The sequence below is a fragment of the Falco cherrug genome, chromosome 13, assembly GCF_023634085.1.
Source record: "Falco cherrug isolate bFalChe1 chromosome 13, bFalChe1.pri, whole genome shotgun sequence".
Lineage (NCBI taxonomy): Eukaryota > Metazoa > Chordata > Aves > Falconiformes > Falconidae > Falco > Falco cherrug.
In genome coordinates this window covers 8,535,399-8,562,523 of record NC_073709.1, presented here as the reverse complement: position 1 = coordinate 8,562,523, position 27,125 = coordinate 8,535,399, and the positions used below count along the sequence as shown (strand labels likewise).

Sequence of the window (27,125 nt, the reverse complement as noted above, 5' to 3'; positions counted from 1 at the left end):
AAATGTGACACGGGGTGGATAGTGCATCTTCCCTTTCCCAGCTCTTCCAAATAGTCTGATCTTAGCCTTTGTTTTACAATGCTTCTCTCTCACCCCGCCCCCTTCCCATCGCCCTCAGTCCTTCCCTCGGTTACCTGATACTTGTGGGAGCTGCGATGGCCCTCATGCAGACAAAGCTTTCAAAGGGGGTGCTGAAAAGCAAAGTCCCTGGAGATTGCGCTGTCAAGGCAGAGCACAGTAATCTTAGCAACACTTCTTGCTTTCAGGATGGTTGGGGGAAGGGACATCAAGACTACTTTTCTGTAACTAAAATTCTTTTGAAGAAGTTTTTGAGGGTGCGGGTTTGTTTTTGGTTTCTTGGGGCGGGGGGCGGGGGGGGTGGGTGATGCTGCTGTGCTAGCCCAGTGGTTTTGGTCTTCCATGTGCAGTTCTTCCACACGTGCTTTATTGTGGCTACAGCACGGTGTCAAAGGCTGTACTTCCTGGTTAAGTACATAAGATGCATTAATGATGACAAAGATGAGCTATCCAAGGTGAAAGGTCTTCTAAGTCAGACTGGATAAGGTAGCTTACAGGGTTTCAAGAAGATCATGTTTGACTCAAGTATAATCCGTTACCTATTTATGTTTTCAAGTATTCCATTTTAGGGCAGAGACTGAGATTTTTCTTTTTAATTGTTATTGTGGCAATTTTTTGTTTTTTCCTTAGTCATGTGTGTCTCTGAAACTAACTCTTACTTGTCTTTTACAGAGATCCTACACTTTGCTTGTGGAGGCATGGGATTACAATGATAACTCTACTAGTAAGTATTCATTCCACTGGTTTACATAGTTTGGACACCTTGATTTCTTGTCCATCGAAAGGCCTTTGGTAGTCTAACCACCTCACTGTGAAGTACAGCATGAGGAAAGGGAAGACCTCTTCCCCAGACAATTCAGAGCAACTACTCCAGGCTCTGCAGCAGCCTGTCTCCCTCACATTGCCTGTGGAGGGTGAGTAGCTCGCTCACCTAAGCACCGACGGTTTGCTGCCTAAAAATAGATGCTGTTAATTTCCTCTTTCTCCTTAGGGAGAATAAAAGCCAAGGGGTTTCTTCAGGGTTTTTTTGTTCAGACTGGTTTTTTTCTTTTTTATAATTGGGAGTGATATTCGGAAGCCTAAGTCTTGTTGATTTGGGACCTTTCTATAAACTATGCACTTCTCAAAACTAAACACGCTGCTTTAAAAAAAATAATCTCTGTAAGACTTGGTATAGATATCAATCTAATGACTGTAGATGAGAAACAGGAGTGACTACCAGCTCTTCCTTGAGAGCTGGCTGTCTAGAGATTTATATTCAGGGGCTGAAAAATATTTACCAGACACCACCCGGCAGAGCTGGTTGGAAATCAAGGGTGGGAATCCTTCACCTGGAATGGCTTTGATTAGTTTCAGAAACTCTCTGCTAAGCTTTTCTTGTTGGCAGCTAGAGGAAGCTGCACGGAGTCACTTGGCATATGAGCTGTTCTGGTTATTGTCTAGCGTTACTGAAGTAGGTGGGCAAAATTAGCTCTATTTTCAATCTAAGGCTTTAATAGTGTGTGGTAAAAGCCACAGGAGAAAGTATGAATCTGAACTCATAAACCTTTTGTTGACACAACAAGCCTTTTCCTTCAACAAGGAAGAAGCAGCACTGTGGCCCATCTTGCAGGAATCTTATAACAGCTTCTTGTAGTCTGCTTTAGAATGCCAGGTGACAGCCGCATGGTAATGAAATGGACTTCATGCTTCATGAAGGAAAGTCCTTATTAGAAATGTGCACAGGTCTATGGTTTTATTTTTTTAATTGGTTAAGAGAACACTGCTTGGGAGTGACCTTTGAGTCTGGGAAACATTCTGCACAGATATGCTCTTTAATATTTATTTATTTTTTAATATACATGGGATGTCCTGTTAGTTCTTAGTTCCGGAAAAGAAGTTGTCTATTGCAGATGCTTCATGTGCCCTGTCGGTGATGGCCATGGTTTGCTTTACTACTGGCCACATTCAGCACTGTTGCAGTACCTGTGATCTCAGGCCCTACCCCAGCACAGTCATGGAGCAGTGGCTGGGAGACTTCTTGGCTCTTGACTATGGAGTGTTTTATGGAGAAGCAGAAAACAGTTTGCTGCAGCAGCAGAGATGTATTAAAAATGGAAGATGTCTGAATTCAAAATGAAGGTCTTGTTTACAGTGGGATCTGAGAGGTTTTTTTCCAGACTGGGTCTCTGCCATTTTTACTATTATTAGAGCTCATCTTTTTTCATGAAACAACTGCATTTCCAAAGCAACACAATGAACCCTTTCTTTGCTTTCATGATCTGGAAGTACAATTGTCTTCAGACAAAATTGTCTTCAGACAAAATTGCCTCATTTCTCAGCAGTGCATTTGACCAAGTGAGGACATGTTCTAACATGTGTTCCTGATTTGCATTCCTGCTCTAGCTTTGCTGTCACATAACCATCTGTAGGTCACTTCAGTCACTGTACTGCACAAAGCTTTTCCTTTGTACTGCATCGCTTTACTTAGTCAGCTTTTCCATAGCTGAAGAGTAAGTCTTGAAGAACTAGTTAAGGAAATCCTTAGAACTAAACAATTATCATCACATAAAATTATGAGTATTCTTTTAATGTCCACGATTTTATTTTACCCTAATTACCACTGAATTATAAGGACTCTGAGAGCTCCAAAAAAAAAGTGGTTTTAGTAGGCTTTGTGTAACTTCTCAATAGCTCTAGCATCATCTGATCAGTGCAGTTGTTAGGAGATCCTAGAGTAGATGCTTCTTTCCCCCCCCCCACATTCCACTCCTCCTACGTTCCCTTTACCACATACTCTCTCTTGTCTCACTTCCAAGAGTGGCTTGCAGTTAAAATCTGGCCCTGTTGAAGCTGATGAGAATTGTGCTTTGTTGGAGCCAAGATTCAACTTAAATGGTTTTCTTACTCTGCTTCTTGTCTAGATGCCATCTTGCTACTGTCGCTTCATACATAAAGCTAATGGGGCTGACATTGCATCTCAAACTATGTCAAAGAGCTATTGTAAATTACTGGTATCAGTTGCATGTGAATTCCAGTCAGGCAAAAAAGACTTCAGCGCAGTGTAAATCAAGCCATAGCTGGAAGTTGTCTGAAACAAAGACTCAAAAATAACTGTGGTGTCCTAGGCCACCCAAACTGCTTTGAGAAGTCTGGACCTTTTTTGTTGTTGTTTGCTTCCTGATGCTGCATAGTTAAAATTTCCAGAAACAGGAGCACGTGAAAAGCAAAGGTGCACAGTCAAAATAGCCTGTTTCCCTGTGCCTAAAACCTTAGGTATGGTTGGCCACTGAATAGAAAGATAGATCAATAGCTTTGAAGTATAGCCACAGAAAGTGAATGTAACCAACAAACTCTGACAGCAAAGTGCAGAGTGGAAGCTAAAGGTGTACGGAAAGCCTCTCTTCCCCTTCATCAGTTTCTAATTGGTTAACATTTCCTCTAACCTTTCTATCAAAGCATGGGGTTCTAAGTCAGACAATGCCAGGGAAGTTAAGATCACATTCTCTCAAGCCTGGCTGACTACTGCTTTTTATTTAATCAGGCTGCTCCTTTGGGATTGCTTACTATAAAACTTAAAGCATTATTGGTGCAGGCTAAGAATGGAAGAGTTGTTGCAACGCCTTCCCTGAAGTCTGGGTCAGCACACTTGTGTAAGTGCGTACTGACAGGTGGGAATAGGGAAGGGTGGAGAAATTTTTGTACAAGAAGGAACATGCCAATACTTCATTGTGAAAACTGTGGGTGATGGCTAATGGAAAGGAACTTAAGTCTGTGAGGCCTTACTTGAATTTAAATGTGTGGTGGTAGCTTTATAATGTGTATCAAATGAAAGGCATTTTAGCCATGATCCAAAGTGAAATTGCAGCTGGCTTTCATCTGTGCCCTTAAAAAAATACAGTCCAGTGAACTAATAAGGATGTTTCCATTTGAGTTCAGCATGTGGTTAAGGGCTCAAAAGAGCTGGTGGCTGGAGTGAGATGTTGTAGACATGCAGCAAGGACATGCTTCCTAATGAGCTGGCAGATAGGGGAAGAATGATAGAGCAGAGGCAAGAGGAAAGATCTCTTTTCCAAGGCGACTGTTTTTCTGGTGCCAAGGACTGAAATAGCTGTCAGTGGTGTGTTCCTAATGAGGAACAGGGAAAGACCGGAAAACCAAGAGTGACTGTGTGTGTGTGTGTGTAGGGGTGGTGGTTTGCACAACTACGTTGAGTATTGTTCCCCTTTTCTGCCACTTACAGGAGAAAGGGATAGAGTTGTTTTACTCGCAAGAAACAGGTTGTCTTTATGCTCAGGCTCGGTGTTTGGGGAAATGCAATTGCTTTCCAACTGTGCTGTAGATCAGGGTGTAATCTTGGCAAGTGCAGCAAAGCCATCTCCAGCGTGAGTGGAACTATAATTGCTTGACTAGCCCCATTCAAGACAAATAGATATGCATCTGCTTAAGTACCTCTTAGAATTAGTCAATAATCTTGTTGATGAGATCTAAGAGCCTTACACCTGCACAGTACAGGGCATGATATTGCTCTGGATATACCAGTATGGAAAAGTCCTTAGGCATCTAAGTTACTTGTGAATGGGACTTACATTAATAAAGGCCTGCATGCATTTGAAAGTCTTACACATGGAAGTGGGGTTGGGGGCTTGGTGCCAATGAATAATAAAAACTGATTTAAATGGAAAATATTATAGAACCAGAAATACCAGAAGGTGAATAAGAAGTTGTTGCCCTTAATTTCACACTGTAAATACTTACAAATGCTGTAGTCTCAAGCCAAGAACACCCCCCAAAATGGGGAATACTTACAGTGTCTGTGTATTGACACCTTTCTGTGGTTATGCAGCAAGTGCTTTTACTTTATTCAAAACTGCAGACGAGGAGGCAGGACCTAGTGGTGAATTGATAATGGGTATCTGAAGCTTGAGAAGCCTGTTAGGAAGGTCTGCTTGAAAGCTATAAATCAAAGGTCCTTAGCAATACATTTTAAAGTATCTTAGATTAAAAACTGCCTGTGTGTCATCTTAAGCTTTACGCAGTAACTTCGTTAGTCTTCAACTCTGCCTTATGTAAAATCCCCAAACCTTATTTTGTAGTTGTTGGAAGAACAAGCTGAACATCAGTACGTTTTAATTCTTAACACTCAAATGTGCCAGCACTTCACACGCTGCTTTCTAACGCATCATTGGCAAACTGCCCTTCTACCTAAAATTCTTCTGTTGCTGGATTATGCTCCCATATACAGAACAGCATAACTGGGTACTTGTTGTTGTTTTTGTACTATGTCTGCAAGGATATTTTGGCTGTTTTATGATAAACTTGCACTCGGCAGTCAAGTGCTTGCTAGCAGCAGGTTGTAAAGCAGTGTCGGATCATTTAAGTCACAAGACCTGGACTACAAAGTGAAATACCACAGATATATACAATGTTCCGAGCTAATGTGATCAAGCCATGATTTAGACAGTTGTAGGGCTCTGAAAGCTGAAAGCCTCTATCTGGAACTAAATGTCAAGTACAAAGTCTGAACTTTGAAATGCTCTGCGGAGAGAAAGGAGGATCTATAGCACATATATACAGTGAATTGAGTTTTCTGCTTTGAGCTCTGATAGTCTTGAATTTTTAATGTCAGCTAACATCTGAAGAGAGAATTTCCACAGTACTTCTCAGCCAAAACCTGTGATGTCACTGATGCTGTCAGAATGCCAAGAGTTGGTAGTTTTCAATTTAGTGTTTACACCAGAGTCCCAGAAGGCTTCAAACCTTTTGTGGTGCTTATGTTCAGTTTGTAGATGATGCTTTATTAGGCTGCTGCAGTATGATGTTTTTGTAAATATTCCAGTTAAAAACAAAACTTGCACCATTAATGGAGAAGCAGAGAAAACCACATTATGTACCAACCTATTGGAGCCAAAGGTAAAAGCAGCTGAACGTTCGTTATTCATGAACTGTATGATTCTTATTGGATGTCCTTACGCTGCAAAAGGGATAAGTGATTGGCACTAACCTAACAGTCCCTTTTGATTTCAAGCTTTGTTCAGTTCGATAATGTTGCATGGGTGTTTTAGATAATGGTTTGTAGCTCCAGGGCAGCCTTATCTTGTTTTCTAAAACAGAAAATTAATAAAACCAACTGGCTGCCTTAGTCTTGCCTGTGAAGCTGGAGAGCTGTGATGTGGGAGCTAGTAATACCTAAACCAAGTGTTAACTGTGACATCTCTTCTGACTTCTAGATCCTGATCGCGTTATTGAGAAGGCATCCCACTCTGGCATGATCAATCCAAGCCGTCAGTGGCAGACTTTGAAACATAATGCAGGAGTTGCCCACTTTGAGTACCAAATCCGTGTGACTTGTGCAGAACATTACTATGGCTTTGGCTGCAACAAGTTTTGTCGGCCAAGAGACGACTTTTTCACTCACCATACCTGTGACCAGAACGGCAACAAAACCTGCTTGGAAGGCTGGATGGGACCAGAATGCAACAAAGGTTTGTGATGAATGCTCAACCCCCGGACAATCAGCAGGCTTGGATAGGATTTGAGTGCATTGTATCCAGGTGGCAACTCGGTGATCAGTTTGTGCAGACCACAGAGCTAAGGACTGATGGGACAGCGACTAATGCTTTACCCAGAAAACTAGGGGCAGGAGAAGACTAGTTTCAGCCTTGATTTAAAATCTTGGAGAGGTCTGACAAGTACTGGGCACTTAGCCGATGTGCTCTTTCTCTGATTATCCACATCTTTGCCCTTGGGAAGAAAACCCAGCCCATTGACTTCAATGGGAGTTCTGCTGCTGACTTCAAAAAGGATTTCCCCTTTGGTGCAGAACTTCAAGACAAGCAGGAAGGAGAGACTTGTTTTAGAGCTGACCTGGCAAGTGTAAAGCTTTGGTGTTTGAAAAGTCCCAGGCTGTTTGTTCTACCTAGATTATGTATAACATGTTTATTGGGGAATGGCAACTTCCTAGGTAATTCAGAAGGAGAAAGCAGGACTCTCAGTAGAAACAGACTACCAACATGTCTTGCTGACTTGAGCTTACCTGCAGTTTGAATTGACGCTCATCTTAATATCCTGTCTGATCAGAGATAGGGCCCAAAAGTAAATCCAGAATAGTTGAAAGTTGCTTTGAGTTAGATGTAAAGCCAGAGAGAGTGGGCCAGTTCACCTGCAAAAGACAGAGAAAGGAAACGTGTAGGCTCAAATTTACTTGAGCTCTCTAAGGTGAGACGATTTCTCTTGCATAGAAACAGCTCTTTGAACAGCATTAGGTACGATTCCTTTGCAAAGCTAGTTGATAGATTTCCTACCACAGGGAGCCACCTACCTTGGTTTTCTGTCCAGCAGACTTGATATGAGAGACTTGTTAAACCCCTGGATTTAGTAGGATTACAGTGTTGGTTAGAGATTAAAACATTCCCACGAGTGTGAAGATGCAGGAAGCAGGCAGCATGCTGATACTCTTCATTTTTTGTGTTAACAGCTATTTGTCGTCAGGGATGTAGCCCCAAGCATGGTTCTTGCACAATTCCAGGAGAGTGCAGGTAAAAGCTCCCTCTCCCTCCTTGTCCTCATGTCCACACACAGCCCCACACCCCCCTCCAAATAATTAAACAAGTGATGCTAAACCAAATAGGACTGGGGGGGGAGGGTGGCTTTGGAGTCATGTTTTTGACCAAGGCACATTATTCATGCTGACTTGCCCAGAATAAGGGGGGAGCGGGTTTTTAATGCACTGATAATTTTAAGAAGCTTTTGGTTTGTGAAATGGTGGCACCGGGGCGGGGGGAAGAGGGGTATGGGATAAATGGTGTGAATGCTGCTTAATGAGCACTAACTAATTGTTTCTGCATAAATAGTGTGAATGTTTTGTGGGTATGGGTTGTTTTGTTTTTTGGTGTGGTTTTTTTTTTTCCCAACAGCCTGATTAATAGGCTTTTTTCAACTACAAGCTTGAAGTACAGTGTGGCTTTTCTCTCCTCTTCTCCCTTTCACCATTTCCCCCTTCTTCCCTCCCACCCCCTGGTTTCTTCCATCAGTAGGCAAAAGTCAAGCATTCTTTAGAATGGGATTAGTTAAATCTCTCAGTTCCTTTACCATTGTGAGCCAGGCTCTGAGTGCTGAGAGGTTAATAGCTGGGATGAAATCTTGTCAGTAGGCTCTGATGAATGCAGAATTTTGCTCTTGTGCTTTGAAGTCTGTTCTGTCCTGGCAAGGAGACAATGAAAAGCAGAGTTTATCCATAACCCAACAATTAAATATGTGGAATGCCTCAAAATATGCAGCATCTATTTACAGTACGGGAGAAGTTTTCTCCCTTACTAACAGAGGGTTAATGGATATTACATGTGGACATTCTTTATCGACAAACAGGTTGTAAGCTGCTTCACGTAACCCTTTATCATACCTGTTTATGTGCAATAGGGAACTGAGAGCTTCTGAGGTTACAAAATGTTGATATTCATCCTGTGCAGGAAGGGTTAAAAGTGAAGCTTGGGTATTCACAAATAAAACTCATTAAGTCTGAAGCAACGGAATGTAATTTTTCTGCCTAACAAACATATTGGTGGATTCTCTACTGCTGGAAACTTCTGCGTGAAGTGGACAGCTTTTCTTGTTCGAACTACAGCTTATCTAGAAAGAGCTGAATCTGGGGTGCCTGACAGACTATATGATATAAGAAGTCAGCCTAAATAGTCACATTGTGGTTCATTCCTTCTTTCTGCCCCTGTAATCTGTGCTTCAAAAACTAAACAAAAAAACTGTCAAGGAACCTTCTGAAAGTAAGGTAGGAAGTAACTTCTAATCCTCCACATGAGATGTGGCAAAGTGAAAGTCAAACCGCAGGATGGACTGTTCTAAGTTCGTTCGGTGTTTTTAATGTTTAGTGGTACTGATACAAGCCAGTTAACCCCCAGAACACCAAATCAAAACCTTTTTTAATTAAAAAAGCCTAGCAAGTAGTAAGAAGTATTGGGGGGCCAGATGGCAAAAGGAGTGTATCAGTCAAGGCTACCAGTGATTTGTGCTTCTGTCATCAGAATAAACATGCCTTGTAAGGGTTGCTGTCTCCTAGTCAGAACAACAGGCTTTGTTTCCAGATATTTTTTTTTCCTTTCTCTTTCTAAGTCTCTTGCCTCCCACTCACTGCCCAGACATGCACTAGTGCTCTTATTTACTTAAGGTGCAACTTTCCCACACTTGATTTGCATAGTCTTGAAACAATGCTGTCCTTCTGGTGCTTTCAGATAACTTCTGCTTGCCAAGTTAGACCAATATCTTTAAAGTGAACACAGAAACAAGATTTTATTTTCTTTTAAGTTTTGATGAGTCACATAGCCTGTATGTTACAAATGCAACAGAGTTTAAAAATAACATCCCAGCAGAACTGCTCTGTGTTCTGGTACAATAGACAACTTGCAAACATTCTTAAAATATCCTTTTTCCTTTTGGTGCAAGTCACTTTCTTTAATTCAGGCTAGTCAACAAATCCATATTTACTCATTAATCACTCTGCAAGGAAAGTTAAATTTCTCATGAGAAACTGCTGCATACATGTTCTTAAAGTACCACAGATCATCTTCTGGAATTGATATGTAACTTTTTTTTTTAAAAATGCCCATAGCCTTATCCAATTTTGTTTGTTACGCTTTGAAGCTAATGTTTGAAGAATGTCATACCTTTGGCTCTAAAGCTCTTGGCTTTTTTTGTGGTGTTTGTGTAGTTTTTTGGTGTGTGTGGTGGGGTTTTTTTTTGTTTGTTTTTAATGTTTCTCTTTACACTTGTTTTAAAGAAAACAAACCCCCCCCCCCCCCTTTGATTTGGCAGAAAGGAGTAAAATTCCTGCTTTGGATACCTGGTTTTGCAGGTTGAGGTCCCTTAGTTTTGCTTGCTTGTGTGGAAGCTCACAGGCAAGTTGCTTTCAACGCAATATAAATTAAAAGGGTACGTTCTTAAATTTTGATCTTTGTGCGTTCTTGTTATATTCCATATACAGAAGGATTTTCCAAGAGCTACTTGAAAGAGGCTGTTTTGCCTGATCTGGTTTTCTTTCATGTTCTTTGCACACAAAGGCACACAAGCTGGACTAGCTTTTATTTTTTAAAAAACACACAAACTAACAAGAATTTCCCATTGACTTTGAATAGGCTGCTGTTGAAATAGCTATTTTAAAAAAGTTAATTAGGATGTAGTTTGTCACCTGAGATTTTTAGAAGGCAAGTCAGACTTACCACGAGCTGTGTGTGATTGGATAGATCCTACTAGCTTTTTCCCATGAGAAGAAATTGCCAGTAGAAGAATGGTGAGGGGTTTTACAAATAGAAAGCTTAGCTGACTTCTGTACAGATGAGTTTTGTTTTCATAATTTAGTGACAGCTTAGTGCGTAATTGCTGCTGATCAATTACTCTCAGGACCTGTTAATGAAATACAGTACCTCAACAAACCCTTGCTTTTTATTTCCAAGTTGTTTTCCTTGTTTCTCTCTATAAATTCCCTTTGAAGAATCCTTGGTGTGCCTTGTTAGTGAGAACTACATGAAAACCAAAATGAGCTTTCCTTTAAGGGGGCTTTCCTTTGAAAGAACATCTTCCTTTTTTAAGTACAGAATTCAGGTAGTTCCTTGACAGTGGCAATAAATAATTTAAATAATAATCTTCTCCATACATGAAACTAAAGTTTCTCAGAATTGGATATGTTTTAGTTCTTCTCCGAAAAGAGGTTAGCATAAATCAAACTCTGAAACACACTGACAACTGATCTTTGAACACATGTAAAATCCTGATGCGTGCCGTTTGCTTTCATCTCTTACTGTGGCCCAGTCCATGCTTGCTGTTCAGAATAAGGTTAGCTTCCGATAGAGCAGATTGCTCCTGATGCTTTGCTGCTGCCTTGCCAAGGGCTCAGATTTTGGTGTTTATGGTTTTGTTTGTCTTCCTGCAAAGCCAGCATGGCTGAAATGCCTGGAACCTTGGATTCATGAGGATCTCTGGATAACTATTGTTTCCACTGACTTCCCCCCACCCCCAATTTATAAAGCACCCTGTCAAAGTCCAGAGATTGATTTGTAGTGCACACCCACCCTCTCTGCCACATTTGTGTGAGGCTCCAAAACTGTTATTGTGCTGAATGGCCTCATGCTGGTTCTCTCGGAACAGTTATTCTTTTGTCAGGAGGCTGGCTACAGAGACCTTGGCAAAACTACTAAAATGTTTGTTTACAAGAAACCATCAAACAAACCTTAAATAGCTTCTCCCCTCCTCTCGTCCTGCCGCTCTCCCCCACCTCCCCAGTCTTTCTCCAAGCTTTAGGGTTCTGTGCTCGCATCCACACAGAGCAATTCTAATTTGTTTGTTTCCCTGTTCTGACTTCTTTTTTTTTTCTTTCTTCTCCCCTTTAAACGAAGGTGTCAGTATGGATGGCAAGGCCAGTACTGTGATAAGTGCATTCCACACCCAGGATGTGTCCATGGCACTTGCATTGAACCATGGCAATGCCTCTGTGAAACCAACTGGGGTGGTCAGCTCTGTGACAAAGGTATGCTAATCTTATGGATAGCCAAGTATAACACTTGAATTTTAACACTGGGAGACTTAGCATTGAGAGAGGGTACACACGAGACTCAGGGAGGCTCCTGAAACACCGTGGGAGTTTTTTTGTCCCTCAGCTACTCTAGGGTTGTCTCCTCTGCTGTTCTGGTGGCGTTGGCGTACGTCCTTAATTTTTGCCTGGCCTGGCCTGTTCTTGTGTGTGGATGTATTCTGTAAAGGCTCTAGAATAATGGAACAAAGCATGCCACGTGGTGATGTTTCTGTTGCTTTTCAACCATGGCTTTAATGCTCCTTGTCTCTTGCAGATCTGAACTACTGTGGAACCCACCCACCCTGTTTGAATGGTGGTACCTGCAGCAACACTGGCCCTGATAAATACCAATGTTCCTGCCCTGAGGGCTACTCAGGACAGAACTGTGAAATCGGTAAGTGTTTGAGGCAGCGGCTGAGCTGCCACTTAGCAGTTAATTCTTGCCAGCTTTCAGTGGCTGGTTTTGGATATGCTTTACGAGACTGGGGAAAAATCAGTTTCTAGCGTTATGATGTCAGGGCTGGCTACAAAGATCCAGACTCGCTTGATTGCGCTTCATTGCGAACAGTCGGTATCTCTGAACGTCAGCCCTCTGCTCACTTGAGAGATCGCTACAACTTCCCTTGTCTGGCTGTGACTCGGACAGTTCCAAGTCAGCATGGAGATGAGTTTAGCGTGGAAGATGACTTCCTGCCAGCTAGTAGCTGTTCGACTTGCAGCTTTCACAGGAGTGTAATACCTCAAGAGTAACAGTGGTGTGTCCAGAGTAGAAGCATGTGGAGGGAGCAGGGGGTGGCTTCTGGTGATACTGCTATAGTCTTCACCATGATGTACTTGTGTCCCGGTGCAGCGGAGCACGCCTGCCTCTCTGATCCCTGTCACAATGGAGGAAGCTGCTTAGAGACATCTACAGGATTTGAATGTGTCTGTGCGCCTGGCTGGGCTGGACCAACTTGCACTGATAGTAGGTCCTTTCAAAACTGTATTTAAAAATGTGCTACTTTGCTGTTTTAGATCAGTCTTTCTAATCCCTGATAAACTTACAGGACAGCCTACTTCCCCTTTCCCAGCTTTAGCATTGGTTCTTGGCAGCTGTTTATGCCACTGTGCACTCTCTGCTCCTTCGCTTGTATCAAGGTTTTTGTTAAATGCCTGGGGAGAGAACGGCCAATGGCTTCTCGAAAGAAGCAGAATGCCAAGTTCTTGTAGCATTCCGGCAAGCTGTTTAAAATACTGTTTGAGAGACTTGCTGGATCAAAATGACTCCCGCTTGCAAAAAAGGCCACAGGTGTAAACTTACTCCCCTGTGCTTTGAACCCCCTTTCACACTACTAGTAATTTTTGAAGGAGGCTTTTGCTGAAATCAGAGTAGACCTAGAAATTCCAGGCAGAAGTCCTGTTGTCTTTCTGCTCCTCAGGGCAAATCCTAGTAGCAGCAACCATTTATCAAATTTCAGTAACAGAGCTAAGCCTCTCCTTAATCTGCATTACAGATATTGATGACTGTTCTCCAAATCCCTGTGGCCACGGAGGAACCTGCCAAGATCTAGTTGATGGATTTAAGTGTATTTGCCCACCTCAGTGGACAGGCAAAACGTGCCAGCTAGGTGAGAACTGCTTTTCTCTTCATCCAGCGTTGCCCTGGGTGGGGAAGGTAAATGCAAAAGGGATCGTAGTCCAGTGGGCAAGGGTTATCGTGCCCGTTGCATCAGGCATGCTTATGGCTCTGAAGCCTGCGGATGTATTCTGGCATATTGAGAATATGAAGGGTCAGTGTTTGCAGGATCGGGGTCTAGGACAGTCTCGAGGCATAGAGTGGCTTCCTTCTGTTGTCGTTTTGCTGATGCATGCTAGGAGTTGAAGGAAATAGTTAACTAAGCTAAAGAGACATACTTTGAACGGTAAATGAACTGAAGTGGGGAGGGTGCATGTGTATGCCCTCCAGTCCTACCCCCACATGCATTTATTCCTTTAGCCTGTGAGAAAGTTGCTGTATCTCTTCAGCCATGTCAGCTCCTCCAGACCAAGGAGTTCACAGCTGGGTTCCAAACTGTAGATGATCTCACGCAGAATGAGCTGTCTGCATTCTTTACACAACACACTCATCCCAGTGACCAGGCTGCAGCACTCCTCCCTCAAAATGCTCAGTGGAGATGGGGCTGTGGGGGGAAGTTGCTCTTAATGTGTGGCCGGGTAATTATCAAATAATTAGCGTAGCCTGTGTGTTCTAATTGCAGAGAAATCGAGACTTCAGAGACTGATGATTGACTTTTGTTCATTCAGGTCCTGCTAATCCATGCTGTATATTACAAGTTCCTCTTAGATCTGAATGAGCTGCTGATTACTGCTGTGAAAACCAGCTGTAGGGGTTGTTTGTTTGGTTTTTTTATTTTCTTCTTCTTCTCCCCCCCTGCCCCACAAGCCCTGCATTTGGCCATTCACATTGTTTTTTCAGATGCGAATGAATGTGAGGGCAAACCCTGTGTCAATGCCAATTCCTGCAGGAACTTGATTGGCAGCTACTATTGTGACTGCATTACTGGCTGGTCTGGCCACAACTGTGATATAAGTAAGTGTCTATACCCTTGGGTTTACTAAAGGCCAGTTGCGTGTATGTATACACGCCACGGAGTTCTAAGCTCAGACTCAAACTTCAGGCAGAGTCCCAGCAGTTGATGTTTTTAGAAGGGGAGTAGTTGGTGTGGAATGAAAATACACAATTTTATCAAGCTCATTAGTCCATAACATAGCTATATTGTGATAAAGTGACTAAAACAATGATGTGAAGTTTCACTGCCTCTAGTAGAAGAATCGAGAAAGCTTCCCACCCATTATAATAACCTTATCTCAAGGCAGGCATGCAGGAAACTTGACAAAAGGTTTATCTAGCTGAAGTTTTAAAGAGACTTGAACTCCATATCTAGTGTAAATATATTTTTGCCTTCTAACCATGCTAATTTCATTACAGATATTAACGACTGCCGTGGACAATGTCAGAATGGAGGATCATGCCGGGTGAGCCATTCTTGTGGGGTGTTGTTTTTCTGTTGTTTTTTGTTTCCCTGAGACTTGTAACAGTAACAAAAACATTTGAGTCTAAACACAAATAGTGTGGAAAAAAGCAATTAGCTGGTATCAGTTGCCATTTGTTTGAGTTGGGGGGAGGGCCTGTGTCATGCTACAGCATATTGGGGTATGTCTGTAGAACAGCAAGGGTGAAAAATGTAACTGCAGTAAATGACTCGCTCTCACTGCCAGTGTCACCAGGGAATGGGCTGGTTGTTGTGCAGACTGCCTACTGTAAATGTAGATGCTCCCCTTCAAAACACAGAGTAATGCAGCTGCCTGGCCATTAAGAGCATAAGTCAGTACTGGGGGGTGTGTGTGTTCATTTTCCCCCCCTAAATAGACTTGCTATGTTTGGACATAGTAAGAGGATATGTTTTTTGGACTGTGTGTTGTTTTGTTTTGGGGTTTTTTTTCTTCCCCTTTTAAGAGTTTTTTCCTCCCTCTTGATACTTTCTTATTAACTCTAAACTTTCTTGTTTCTTCCCAGGACTTGGTTAATGGTTATCGGTGTATCTGTTCACCTGGCTATGCAGGAGATCACTGTGAGAAAGACATCAATGAATGTGCAAGTAACCCTTGCATGAATGGGGGTCATTGCCAGGATGAAATCAATGGATTCCAGTGTCTGTGTCCCGCGGGTTTCTCAGGAAACCTCTGTCAGGTAAGAAGCATGGGTGAAAGGCAGACCCTCAGCCAGTGGCGTTTCTACCAGCACTCTTGATCTGTACACCAAATGCCTTGCATCCAGTGAACCATAGTATAAAGCTGTACTTGATATCGCTGTCAGCCTGCCAAGAAAGTGCTTGATTAATATATATTGGGGGCAGAAAAAAGAAACCAACAAAAAACCCTGATGGGTTGCTGAGGATTCCTTTTATTAAACAGACCGCAAGTGTTTGCATGTCTGGTTTTGTTGCGCACTAACTATTAGCTTTGAGTGGCTGTTTAATATCAAGAGTGCCGTCTGCTGAAATAGTTGCAAGTCTAACTACACTCGCTGCGTTATGAACAATTCATTGAGGCAGCAGATAAAAAGGTCAGATTGCACAATGTTTGTGACTGCTGCCGTAGTGAGGGAAAGCTATGATAAAGCTTGTTTCACTCTGCCTTCCCCTGTTCCTACCCCCCACCTTTTTTATTTCCCTTTCCTTCCTCTGCACTGCTTACAGCTGGACATAGACTATTGTGAGCCAAATCCCTGCCAGAATGGTGCCCAGTGCTTCAATCTTGCTATGGACTATTTCTGTAACTGCCCTGAAGATTACGAAGGGAAGAACTGCTCCCACCTGAAAGATCACTGCCGCACAACTCCTTGTGAAGGTCTGTGTTACCTTGCAGGTGACCGGGAATGAACAGCAATAGTTTGTGCCCCTCCCCTGGCTGGAGCCATAATGCAGCTGCAGTAGTGTAGTCACTGGTGTAGCTCTTGGATAACGAGGCTGAATTGTGCCTTATGCCTCAGTTTATAGAAGATGATGGGTAATATTTGTACGTAGCAGCTATTCAATTGTGTTCACAGGGACAGAAAACACGTGTAACAAATAGCCTGCTGTGTTGAATTTATTCTAGGCCACCAACGTAGCCCAGCAATCTTCAGATAAGATGCTGTGATTATTTTATGCGCAAACAGTTGGTATATTTTTTTTTTTTACTTTAAAGCAGCAAGCGTATTTGGCAGTGTCAGGTTAACGGTTGGACTCGATGATCTTAAAGGTCTCTTACAACCTGTGTGATTCTATGATATGTATGTCTTTTCAACTTCCATCACTGGAAATTAAAACGTTGCTCTTAGTTTTAGGAAACCAGACAGAATGGCAATCCTCACACAAGTCTCTGCTTTTTCTACAGTAATTGACAGCTGTACTGTGGCAGTAGCTTCTAACAGCACGCCAGAAGGGGTTCGTTATATTTCTTCAAATGTCTGTGGTCCCCATGGAAAATGCAAGAGCCAAGCAGGTGGAAAATTCACCTGTGAATGCAACAAAGGATTCACTGGCACCTACTGTCACGAGAGTAAGAGCTAAAAAGAAAACATATTTTACTTCCCCTACTCGTTTTGGAAAAAGATTCCGTCCTTTCCTCCCAGACTGCTTTAAGGTTTCTTTCTTGTAACAGTGAACCTTGGAACTGCTTTAAGTTTTCATATCCCGCTTGGGCGAGGCAGATTGGAATTTGCTAGGCCTTGGGGAAAGTTCACAGTAATGAACCTTCTGGCCTTGAATTGTATGTTTTTAAAAACCTTATGTATACAAGGTCTGAGGTAGTTAATAGGGGGGTTGAATGTGGATCTTAAGGACTCCTGATTTTTTTGTTTGTTTGGTTGGTTGGTTTGTTTCTAATAGTAATTGTTGAGTGACAGGCTCATCACTTTGTGCGCTGTTTTTCAGCTATTTCTTATCTTGCTTAAAACCCTTTCTCTCAAAAGGGTCTTAGAAATGGAAGTAGCACCAAATAGTCTGCAATAAGATGACTTCTGGTAGCTGTATGATATTTTTTCTTTTTTTTTTTTTTTTTCTCCTCCAAACTGTTGCAGATATTAATGATTGCGAGAGTAACCCCTGCAAAAACGGTGGCACTTGTATTGATGGCATCAACTCCTACAAATGTATCTGTAGTGATGGATGGGAAGGAACATATTGTGAAACGAGTAAGTTAAGCAGTTCAGCATGCAGAAGGATTTCCTGGAAAAAAACCAGGAAAGGAATGGCTGGTACTGTCTTAAGATGATGGTGACCAATGCCAATTCAAAATAAACTCCCCTTCAAAGGCCACAGAGGACAAGGTGTCCTCTTTTCTCCACTGAGTCCCAGGCTTTTGTGTCGGAACTAACCTGAAGTTACGTAGCTGGATGGGGAATAGAACCTGGCTCTCCTAACTGTTTGGCTTGCTGCTCTGCCCTTTGGATAACTCTCTGTAAGAAGCCCTTCGTGTTGGTGCACACCATTTTAGGAATGGCGTATCTGCGTATCACGCTTTGTTTTGTTAGGCTCAGAAAGAGGAGTGAGTGTTCAGCTCCTCTCCCCTGACTGACAGGATAGTTTATGTAATAGGCCTTTTCACTTCTTGTTTACTGAAACAAGATGACAAAATGAAAACAAACCGGAGGAATGTGGTGGAATAGTCTTTGTCTCTGTAACAGTGCTTAAAGCTTTAAAATACTGACTTAAGTGTTTAATCCATGATTGAAATACAGGCCAAAACTAGGGATTGGGCATGCACCTTTCAAGCATCACGTGTTTGTGAATTCTGTAAACACCACTTGAGTTACTTTCTCTCCTTAACGTATCTAGATATTAATGACTGCAGTAAAAACCCTTGCCACAATGGAGGAACTTGCCGAGACTTGGTCAACGACTTCTTCTGTGAATGTAAAAATGGGTGGAAAGGAAAAACTTGCCACTCTCGTAAGTTCAGCATTTCCAAAACATAACAGGCATGATCTGTTAGGCTGCTTAAACTTGTTGAATTGCATTAAGAATGCACCAGTATTCAGGGTAGTTTGGGTTCTTCACAGGTGACAGCCAGTGCGATGAGGCAACGTGCAACAACGGAGGAACATGCTATGATGAGGGGGACACTTTCAAGTGCATGTGTCCTGCAGGATGGGAAGGAGCCACTTGTAATATAGGTAAATACCCTGCGTAATCACCAGGAAGCAGATGCAGCGCTCAATCTGTGACCTCAGTTTTTCCTCTTGGCTCAGTTTTGGCAGCTGTCTAACAACTCAGCGGCAAATCTTGTTTCTGTTACAGCGAGGAACAGCAGCTGCCTGCCAAACCCCTGTCATAACGGCGGTACCTGCGTAGTCAGCGGGGATTCTTTTACTTGTGTCTGCAAGGAGGGCTGGGAAGGACCCACATGTACTCAGAGTAAGTTGTCTCTGCTTGAACTTTTCCAGAGTGTTGCATGATGAGAACATTAGCTCATCCTGTCGCCCTCGGAGCTGAGATTGAAACCAGAAGGGAAAGCTTGTTTGATGTCGGCTTTAGCATCACCTGAATCTTTGTTTTTAATGACTTTATGTGATAGAGCCTTGACCTGGGCATGAGAAAGTTGCAAATGAGCTAAGTGGAGACAGATGTTGTCTTGTTTTCTCCTGCATTCTTTTTCTAAGAGCAGCTCTGTCTGCTTCCACTTCCCCCCCCCACCCCATTAGATTCTTTACAAGGATCTCTTCCTGTGTACATGTGTTCCACAATGTAGTTAACAAATTTTGTGGTAGAAGCCTGGAATCAATTTAGTAGAGAATTTCAGCATATTTTTGTTAAAGTTGAGCAACACATAACTTGGGTATTAGGGGAAGTTTGATCCTTCTTTACCGACAGTCGAGTTGTAGCGGTCAAAGTCTGCATTCTGCATATTGAATGTTGTCTGGTTTTGCTTTGCAGACACCAATGACTGCAGTCCTCATCCTTGGTAAGTTGAGTATGTTTATCTTTCATCCTTTCCTTGTTGTTGTTGTTGTTTTAGAATTCTAGATTGCTTTTATCTGTAGCAGTTTTTTAATGTGTATAATGACTTCTCTTTGTAGTTACAATAGTGGCACTTGTGTGGATGGAGACAACTGGTACCGCTGTGAATGTGCTCCAGGCTTCGCAGGTCCTGACTGCAGGATCAGTAAGTGTCTTGACAGCACTCTTGATTTTTGTTTTGCTTGAATCTTGTTGCAATCATCTTAATTGAGTTAAGCGATAGATCAGATTAATGATAGATGTCCTGTGTCTTCTGTATCCCTGCCCAGATCGTGGCTGTGGGGAGGGCAGGAATTTAACTGAAAACAAAAGAAATCTTAAAGTCTGTTCAGCTGGAACTGAAACCTCTTGGTTCAGCTGAGTGGGCAAAATGCCCTTCAGGGTAGTCTTCCCAGTTAAAATGTGTTTGTGCGGCACAAGTTTCTGCTTGAGATAAAACCGTGCCAGCCAAAAACCTTGTCAATTAATAATCCACCTACAAGCCCTGAGGTGATGTATGCACTTCCCTGTAGTGTAATAATTATTACAGGTAGGAGGACACTAACGCTTTTTTTTTTTCTAATAGCAGCCACGGAATGACAAGTTTCATAGTAGTGTTAAACCCCTTTCGAGCTGTATTGCTGTCATCAGTTGAAGATTCTAGTAGCAGGACAGACCTGGAGTATGTCAAAGGAGAGGAAGTGCGGCTGTGTGAGAAGGAATGTGTCCTTGCCCTTGAAAAGCTTAAGCAGTCATAGGGGTCAAGTTTTGATCTTTGCTAGTGCCACACAGCAGAAACTTCAAAGAACTTGCTGTGACGTTATACTGGCGCTGCTAGTAAGAACCCACCTCTGAGCAGACCCTAGAAAATGAACATAAAGCTCCAGCAGGCAAAGCTCTTGTATGTTTTTTCTGACAATGTAAAAGGATATGATAGAGTAACTCTTTTATTCCCTCTCCTTCCCATCGTAGATATCAACGAATGCCAGTCTTCACCCTGTGCCTTTGGAGCTACGTGCGTAGATGAAATTAACGGGTTCCGTTGCATCTGCCCACCAGGTCGCAGTGGCGCAGGATGCCAAGAAGGTATTCCAGGTGTCATAGCTGGTCATAGCACTTGTAGCGAGAGCTGTGTAATTGCATGTGAACAGGTTTGTGGTTGTATGGGTGGGTTGGGTGGGTTTGCTCAGTTGGGTGTTTTTGGGGGGGGGCATGTGGGGTGTGTGTGGTGTGTTAAGCAAGTATCTACATTTATTGAAGAAGCAAACTTACCACTAGGTTTAGGTGAACCTGGGTGCTGGGGTTTCTTTGACTTGGTGGTTTTTCTCCCCATGTTAAGTTTGTAATTCTGTTCAATCCCTTCAGTTACAGGAAGGCCTTGCGTTACCAGTGTTCGCGTAATGCCAGACGGGGTTAAGTGGGATGATGACTGCAATACCTGTCAGTGTTTGAATGGAAAAGTCACCTGTTCTAAGGTACATCTGTCCTGCGATTTGAGTTTGATTACTTCCTCCTGTCCTGTAACCAGTGGTTACTTAGCGGTATTTATTCTCTTCTAGGTTTGGTGTGGTCCTCGACCTTGTGTCATACATGCCAAAGGCCATAATGAATGCCCAGCAGGACATGCCTGTGTTCCCGTTAAAGATGACCACTGTTTCACTCACCCTTGTGCTGCAGTGGGGGAATGTTGGCCTTCAAATCAGCAGCCTGTGAAGACCAAATGCAATTCTGATTCTTACTACCAGGACAACTGTGCCAACATCACCTTTACCTTTAATAAAGAAATGATGGCACCAGTAAGTAGCAGAACATAGCATGTGCGTGCCATGGCATGGGGAGCTTGCTTCCCAGAGCATGAAACAACTGTTTAAACTGGTAAAAGTCCAGTAAAAGCTGATGCTCCCTTATTATCAAAGAAAATGGAAGGTATAGAAGGATGAATACAGACTTCTGCCCCCAATGCTTTTGTGTCCAGCAAAGAGCACGTGCTGCTTTGGAGGGAATTCCACTTCCTCTTCCCTTGAGAGCTCTTACTTCAGAGCAAAAAATAATTCTTTTATCTGTGTGTTTGTGTGCATATATATATTAAAAAAAAAAAAAACCAAAACCACACCACCTTTTTTTTTTTGTATCCTCCAGGGACTTACCACAGAGCATATTTGCAGCGAGTTGAGGAATCTGAATATTCTGAAGAATGTTTCTGTTGAATATTCCATCTATATTACCTGCGAGCCTTCACACTTGGCAAATAATGAAATACATGTTGCTATTGTAAGTATTCCTGGAATATTTTTAAATGCCTTAGTAGTTAATTGCTGGGATACGTGTGCAACATGTGGATTTCATAAAAATCATAATTCCTGGCTTTGTCAGCACTTCTTGTGGATTACTTTCCATTCCAATTCCCTCTAAGAAGAGGGAAGAAGTCCTAGTTACATGTGCATACCCGAGAGCTCCCATCTGGTGGCAACCGGAATCAGAGCAGCAAAACACTTTTCTGTTATATTCTCCTGAGCGCTGCTTATTGGGGGGTTTTGGCCTTCTTTATAGGGATGGGGACAAAAATTCTGCGTTAGTAGTTTCTGCCCATAGCTGGGCTTCTTGTTTGTTTCTGGTCTGTTTTTCAAAAGTACTGACAGCCTTAACTGACTGGGAAAGATTATAAATAGCAGATTACCCACACATCTGATCTGGCATTTGGTATTTACTGTGTGTTGTCTTCTGTAGTCTGCAGAAGATATAGGGGAAGATGAAAACCCAATCAAAGACATCACAGATAAGATTATTGACCTTGTCAGTAAGCGTGATGGTAACAACACACTAATCGCCGCAGTTGCGGAAGTCAGAGTACAGCGGCGACCAGTTAAAAACAAAACAGGTGAGCTTTTCCTTGTCTCCAAAAACTCGCATGCTTGCCATGACCAGAACAGTCTCTGGGAGCGGGTGAAGCTTTTCTCGCTTTTGAGATTTGTAGCGAGTCTGAGAATCTGGTTCTTGGCCTTGTTAGGGAGGCTTTGCGTCAGGGAATTACTTAAAAAAACAAACCCAAAGTTCTGCAGATGCTTTAAAACAGTGGCTTAACCTGCTAGAAGGGCTGTGACTCTTCTGCATTCTTCGTGGAGAAACAAGGAAGAAGAGGAAGGCAGCTGGCTGGCTCCGAAGGCTCCCTGTACTTACCTGGCGTTGCCGCTGTCCGGGCGCGATGCGTTAGCTGGTGGCGGAAGTGTCGCTGCGTTTCCGCAGCACGCCGGGCACGTACCAGCACCTTGCTGCCAGCTGAGAGAGAAGGGCCCGCAGCAGTTCCCCCCGGGCCAAGCTGCGGCAGGGTGACGTGGGGAAGCCCGTGTCGCCCATCCCAGCGTGGCTGGCTCTGCGATACCAGGAAGGTGTTTTGCCACGAGGGCTGCCAGGTGGCACTTCCCCCTCCTGAGCGCGCTTCAAACGCCCCGTGTTCAAAAAGAGCCAAGATTCCCCTTGTGTTACCGTCTGGACACCTGTGAAAAAATAAGGCTTAAGAAGCAGCTGTGTGTTCTTTGTGCAGTCCGGGCTCTCCACACTCGCTTTGCAGCAGCGTTAACTGCTCTTGTCTCTCTTCCAGATTTCTTGGTGCCGCTGCTGAGCTCGGTCCTGACAGTCGCCTGGATCTGTTGCCTGGTAACCGTGTTCTACTGGTGCATTCGGAAGCGCAGAAAGCAGAGCAGCCACACGCACACGGCGTCGGATGACAACACCACCAACAATGTAAGGGAGCAGCTGAACCAGATCAAAAACCCCATCGAGAAACATGGCGCAAACACTGTCCCGATTAAAGACTACGAAAACAAAAATTCTAAAATCGCCAAAATAAGGACACACAATTCCGAGGTGGAGGAAGACGACATGGACAAGCACCAGCAGAAGGCCCGATTTGCCAAGCAGCCAGCGTACACTTTGGTAGACAGAGATGAAAAGCCCCCCAACAGCACACCCACCAAACACCCGAACTGGACAAATAAACAGGACAACAGAGACTTGGAAAGTGCACAAAGCTTAAATAGAATGGAGTACATTGTATAGCAGACGGTGGGGTGCTGCCATGCAGGGCCTTTAAATATCATTATAAAGGCACTCAAGAGCTTGTAGTTCTTAAACTGTTGTGTAATATTTGAGTCTAAGGCTATTATTTACTTAGAATCCCTGTGTTAATTTAAGTTTTGACAAGCTGGCTTACACTGGCAATGATAGTTGCTGTGGTTGGCTGGAATACCAAGTGCTGCATTTCACATCTATGCAAAACTAGTCAAAAGTGCCCTCATGTAAATTCAGCTGTAGCTGATCCATCATGGAACCGTTTCATAAGGTATTACATAGCCTTATTACTCTGCCGTAGTGTTAATTTTTTTTTCCTGCCAGATGTTCCAATTTATACAGTTTCTTTAGAATAATACTTTTATTTATATTTATTGAATCTGAGTTTTTTGTATATTGGTTTTATGGTGACGTACAACTAGTTCTGTATTTGAAAGTGCCTTTGCAGCTCAGAACCACAGCAACTATCAAAAATAAGTTTATTATTTATTTTTTTATTGTATTTTTGTTGGGGGCGGGTGGGGGGAACTTGTCAGCAGTTGCTGGTAAATGAAGAATTTAAAGAGGAAAATGTGTCAAAAATAGAAGTTTGTATAGATATGTAAATAATTCTTTTTTTATTAATCACTGTGTATATTTGATTTATTAACTTAATAATCAAGAGCCTTAAAATATCATTCCTTTTTATTTATATGTATGTGTTTAGAGTTGAAGGTTTTTGATAGCATTGTAAGCTTGTGGCTTCTCTATTTTGAATTTATTTTCTTGTTACATGTTGCCTATATGCCAAAACTAAGGTGTTCTAAAATAGTTTATTTTTAATAGGATGGGCTTTCACGCCTTGATGCTGGTTTTTGTACAAAAATGTCAAACGTTTGAAACACCTTCCATAGTATCACTTTAAGACTATTTGTAAGTACTGACTGAGGCAGTTTAGAGAATTAGACTAGAACATTTTTATTTTTTTTTTTTTTGCTGCTTTAGACTTGAAGAACGAGTGACAGGCAGATAATCTGCTAAGAAGCAGTTTAAGGGAACAAACCTGAGCTATTACTTTATGTAGATGAAATGTGAGTGGATGCATGTAATTAAAATATCAAATTAGCGTGTGAAGTTGGAAACACAGCAATCTTATTTTGTAAATTCTAATTATTTTTTCTCACCATGAATATGTAATACTGAACCACTTGTAGATTTGACTTTTTTTGTAATCTACTGCATTTAGGGAGTATTCTAATAAGCTAGTTCTTGAATACTTGAACAGTAGAATGTCCAGTAAGATCACTGTGTAGGTTTGCCATAGATTACACTGCCCGCCTTAACAAGTGAGGAAATCAAAGTGCTATTACGATGTTTAAGATCAAAAGGCTTATTAAACATAGTAATCTCGGTGGTTAACCATTGAGATCATGAAGATACCTTGTATTGTGATATTAGTGTTACATGAAAATGCATCTTTGATGTGTTGTTCCTGGCAATAAATCTTGAAAAGTAATATTTATTAAATTTTTTGTATGAAAACATACAAGAGCGTGGAGATTATTGAGCTTGGAGGGGCTCCTGCCTCGGGGGTTGTGCAAACCCAGCAGCAGGGGTGAGGTTCCATTTCCAGGACCTGCCACCAGTGGTGGCAGAGTCAGTTTGTTGTTTGATGATTACACGCTCCCCTCTGGCTCCAAATCAGACTGAAAGGGTTTAGAAGCAGCACGCCCCTTGTTCCCAACAGCTTCTGGCTACCTCGCTGCTCTGTACTTCTGAGAGACCGATGATGTGACTGGAATTGTGCAACAAGTTTGCTTTGCATGGGCCAATGAGCTACCACCAGATAGTAACCAAATCTTAAGTAGCTAGGCAAGGTACAAACTGCTGACCTGGATGGGAAAGGCGCTGTAGATGATTCTGATTCCTAATGGGCAAAAAGTGCTTTCTAAAGCATAGAATAAACTCTTAAAATATTCAACACAACAGCTTTTAGTGCTGAACAAGTGCAGCCCCTCCTGCCTAAGAGGGGCTGCGTGTGTGAGGCCGAGTTAGCCATCTGCTAGTCTACTCTTTATTTTGGCATGTTTTACCAATGAAGCTGTTTTGGTAAGGTGCTAGTATGAAGCTGAAGGAACAACTGGCAGCATCTAACAAACTCAACCGAAAAACAATTCAAGTACTTCAGCTTAAACCACCCCGCTGCCAGGCAAGGCCCTTCCAGCCATGTTTTCTTTGTAGGAACTACAGATACTTTTTATAAAAAGATGGCTGCAATACAAAGTCAATGAACACTTACAAAAATCCTCTGAGCACCAGCCATAATAACGCTGTTCTGTCTTCTTTACAGCTGTATAAAAAATAATCATTTAGTGTTACTTTTTATTTCAAACTTGCTTTAAAAGGAGATTTCTAGCTTGGCGCGATGCTGCCTTGCAAAGGGGACTGCTCTGACTCATCACAGCCCCATGCTGCATAACTTCGATACCAGAGAATCATCTCTTTACCCCCTGCTAAATGGGAAGGCAACAAGATTAGCTTCACGGGCCCACTTCATAATTCCTCCTCAAACAAATCCCACCAGTATTTCTTTCCCTTTGTTCCCCAGCTTCTACAAACTGCGATAAAGCAAACACATTGTGTCGAAAAAAGCCACTTAAAGATAATGAAATCTTCCACCTGCCTCAGAAGCACAAAGCGAGGCTGTTCACTGGGCGCTTTTCCATACTTCCAATGCTGAACTAACCATCTTCCAGAGATCTGCCGGTCACGTAGGTCTCAAGTTCAGCAACACAGAAACCAGTCACCTCTTCTCAACGTCTGAAACATTTATACCTGAATTTGTGGGAATAAATCTGAGTCTGCCTTCTATTAAACAAAAAGAAAAACTAAACTGGGGCTTTTGCTAGTCCTGGGAACCTGTACTTGACAAGCTACCATGAACCCTACCGAGGCAAATTCTACTGACAGACTCAATCATTTAATGCAGTGACAAAGCTGTGCAGATCTCTGCAGGCCCAGTGTGGAGCAAAACTTGGGGCCCTCAAGCTTCAAAACTTGTCGAAGCCCTGGGTGCAGCGTTCCTGTATTCATTTCCAGCCTTCCCTGTGCTCCAAAGTACCGTGTTGAGCACGCGGAGGTTCTGCTACGGCAGTTTCTCTGTACACAGCCTGGTTTTCCTATACGACTCATTTGATGGCCACCTCACCGTGTTCCGAAAGTAGAGCCGCACAAGTTGTACGGGGTGGGGGATGAAGAGAATTCTGTGAAATTGCTGTAATGGTATTTTTAAGTTATATCCTCATATTGCAGTGGTAGCTTGAAAATTTACACAAAAACAGGCTTCCGAAGGCCAGAACCACCACCAAGCCAGGGGCCGGTGTATGAAGTGTTTTCCGTTGTCATGAAAATAAACAGAAACGCAAAGTTTAAGGCTTTCCCATTAGAACACCAAGGCACATTTATTTTTGTGGAAATTATACTTTGCCAGTTCACAGTTTACTACTCTGGGAAGATACATTCCGTTTAGTCAGGAGAAGTTTCCTGCTGCTAGTGTGTGTTTGTTCTTTAGATCCTTACTCGTCTAAGAACAGAAAAATGCATGTTTCCCGAGCTGCCGTTTAGACAGAGGAGTTTTAAAAAATAAAATAAAATAAAATAAAATTACTCTCCTTAGCACCCTCAGCCTCGCTCTACCTAAAGCTGATTGAAGCCGTCGAATCTGGGCTTGGTTCAACTCACGCTGCATCCAGCCACATCAAAGCCTCTGCACCTCCGCGTGGAAAAGGCCCATCTCATGTAGAGGTAACGAGCGAAAAGGTGCTGATCCTGCACGTTCCCTCAGCCGTAACGCCAACATATTCCTGTCACTGGGGGAAAGGCAGCCTCAGGAACAGCTGTTCCTGCATTGCTCATGGGAGCCAACG

At 42.7% G+C, this 27,125-nt stretch overlaps 1 protein-coding gene across 1 annotated transcript in view; it reads left to right on the top strand.

Annotated features, from left to right (window-relative positions):
* Positions 1–24,338, top strand: part of JAG1 (jagged canonical Notch ligand 1) — a 36,463-nt gene extending 12,125 nt beyond the window's left edge. Inside the window, exons 3-26 of the mRNA XM_055726182.1 lie at positions 751–802; positions 6,288–6,542; positions 7,535–7,595; positions 11,457–11,587; positions 11,907–12,026; positions 12,483–12,596; positions 13,126–13,239; positions 14,088–14,201; positions 14,601–14,647; positions 15,189–15,362; positions 15,871–16,021; positions 16,550–16,714; positions 17,235–17,348; positions 17,992–18,105; positions 18,216–18,329; positions 18,454–18,570; positions 19,090–19,117; positions 19,233–19,318; positions 20,125–20,238; positions 20,518–20,627; positions 20,712–20,948; positions 21,292–21,423; positions 21,880–22,030; positions 22,751–24,338. Coding sequence (XP_055582157.1) covers positions 751–802; positions 6,288–6,542; positions 7,535–7,595; positions 11,457–11,587; positions 11,907–12,026; positions 12,483–12,596; positions 13,126–13,239; positions 14,088–14,201; positions 14,601–14,647; positions 15,189–15,362; positions 15,871–16,021; positions 16,550–16,714; positions 17,235–17,348; positions 17,992–18,105; positions 18,216–18,329; positions 18,454–18,570; positions 19,090–19,117; positions 19,233–19,318; positions 20,125–20,238; positions 20,518–20,627; positions 20,712–20,948; positions 21,292–21,423; positions 21,880–22,030; positions 22,751–23,208 — 3,273 coding nt within the window. The 3' untranslated portion in view covers positions 23,209–24,338. The remainder of the gene's footprint in view (positions 1–750; positions 803–6,287; positions 6,543–7,534; positions 7,596–11,456; positions 11,588–11,906; positions 12,027–12,482; positions 12,597–13,125; positions 13,240–14,087; positions 14,202–14,600; positions 14,648–15,188; positions 15,363–15,870; positions 16,022–16,549; positions 16,715–17,234; positions 17,349–17,991; positions 18,106–18,215; positions 18,330–18,453; positions 18,571–19,089; positions 19,118–19,232; positions 19,319–20,124; positions 20,239–20,517; positions 20,628–20,711; positions 20,949–21,291; positions 21,424–21,879; positions 22,031–22,750) is intronic.
* The last annotated feature ends 2,787 nt before the right edge of the window (positions 24,339–27,125 follow it).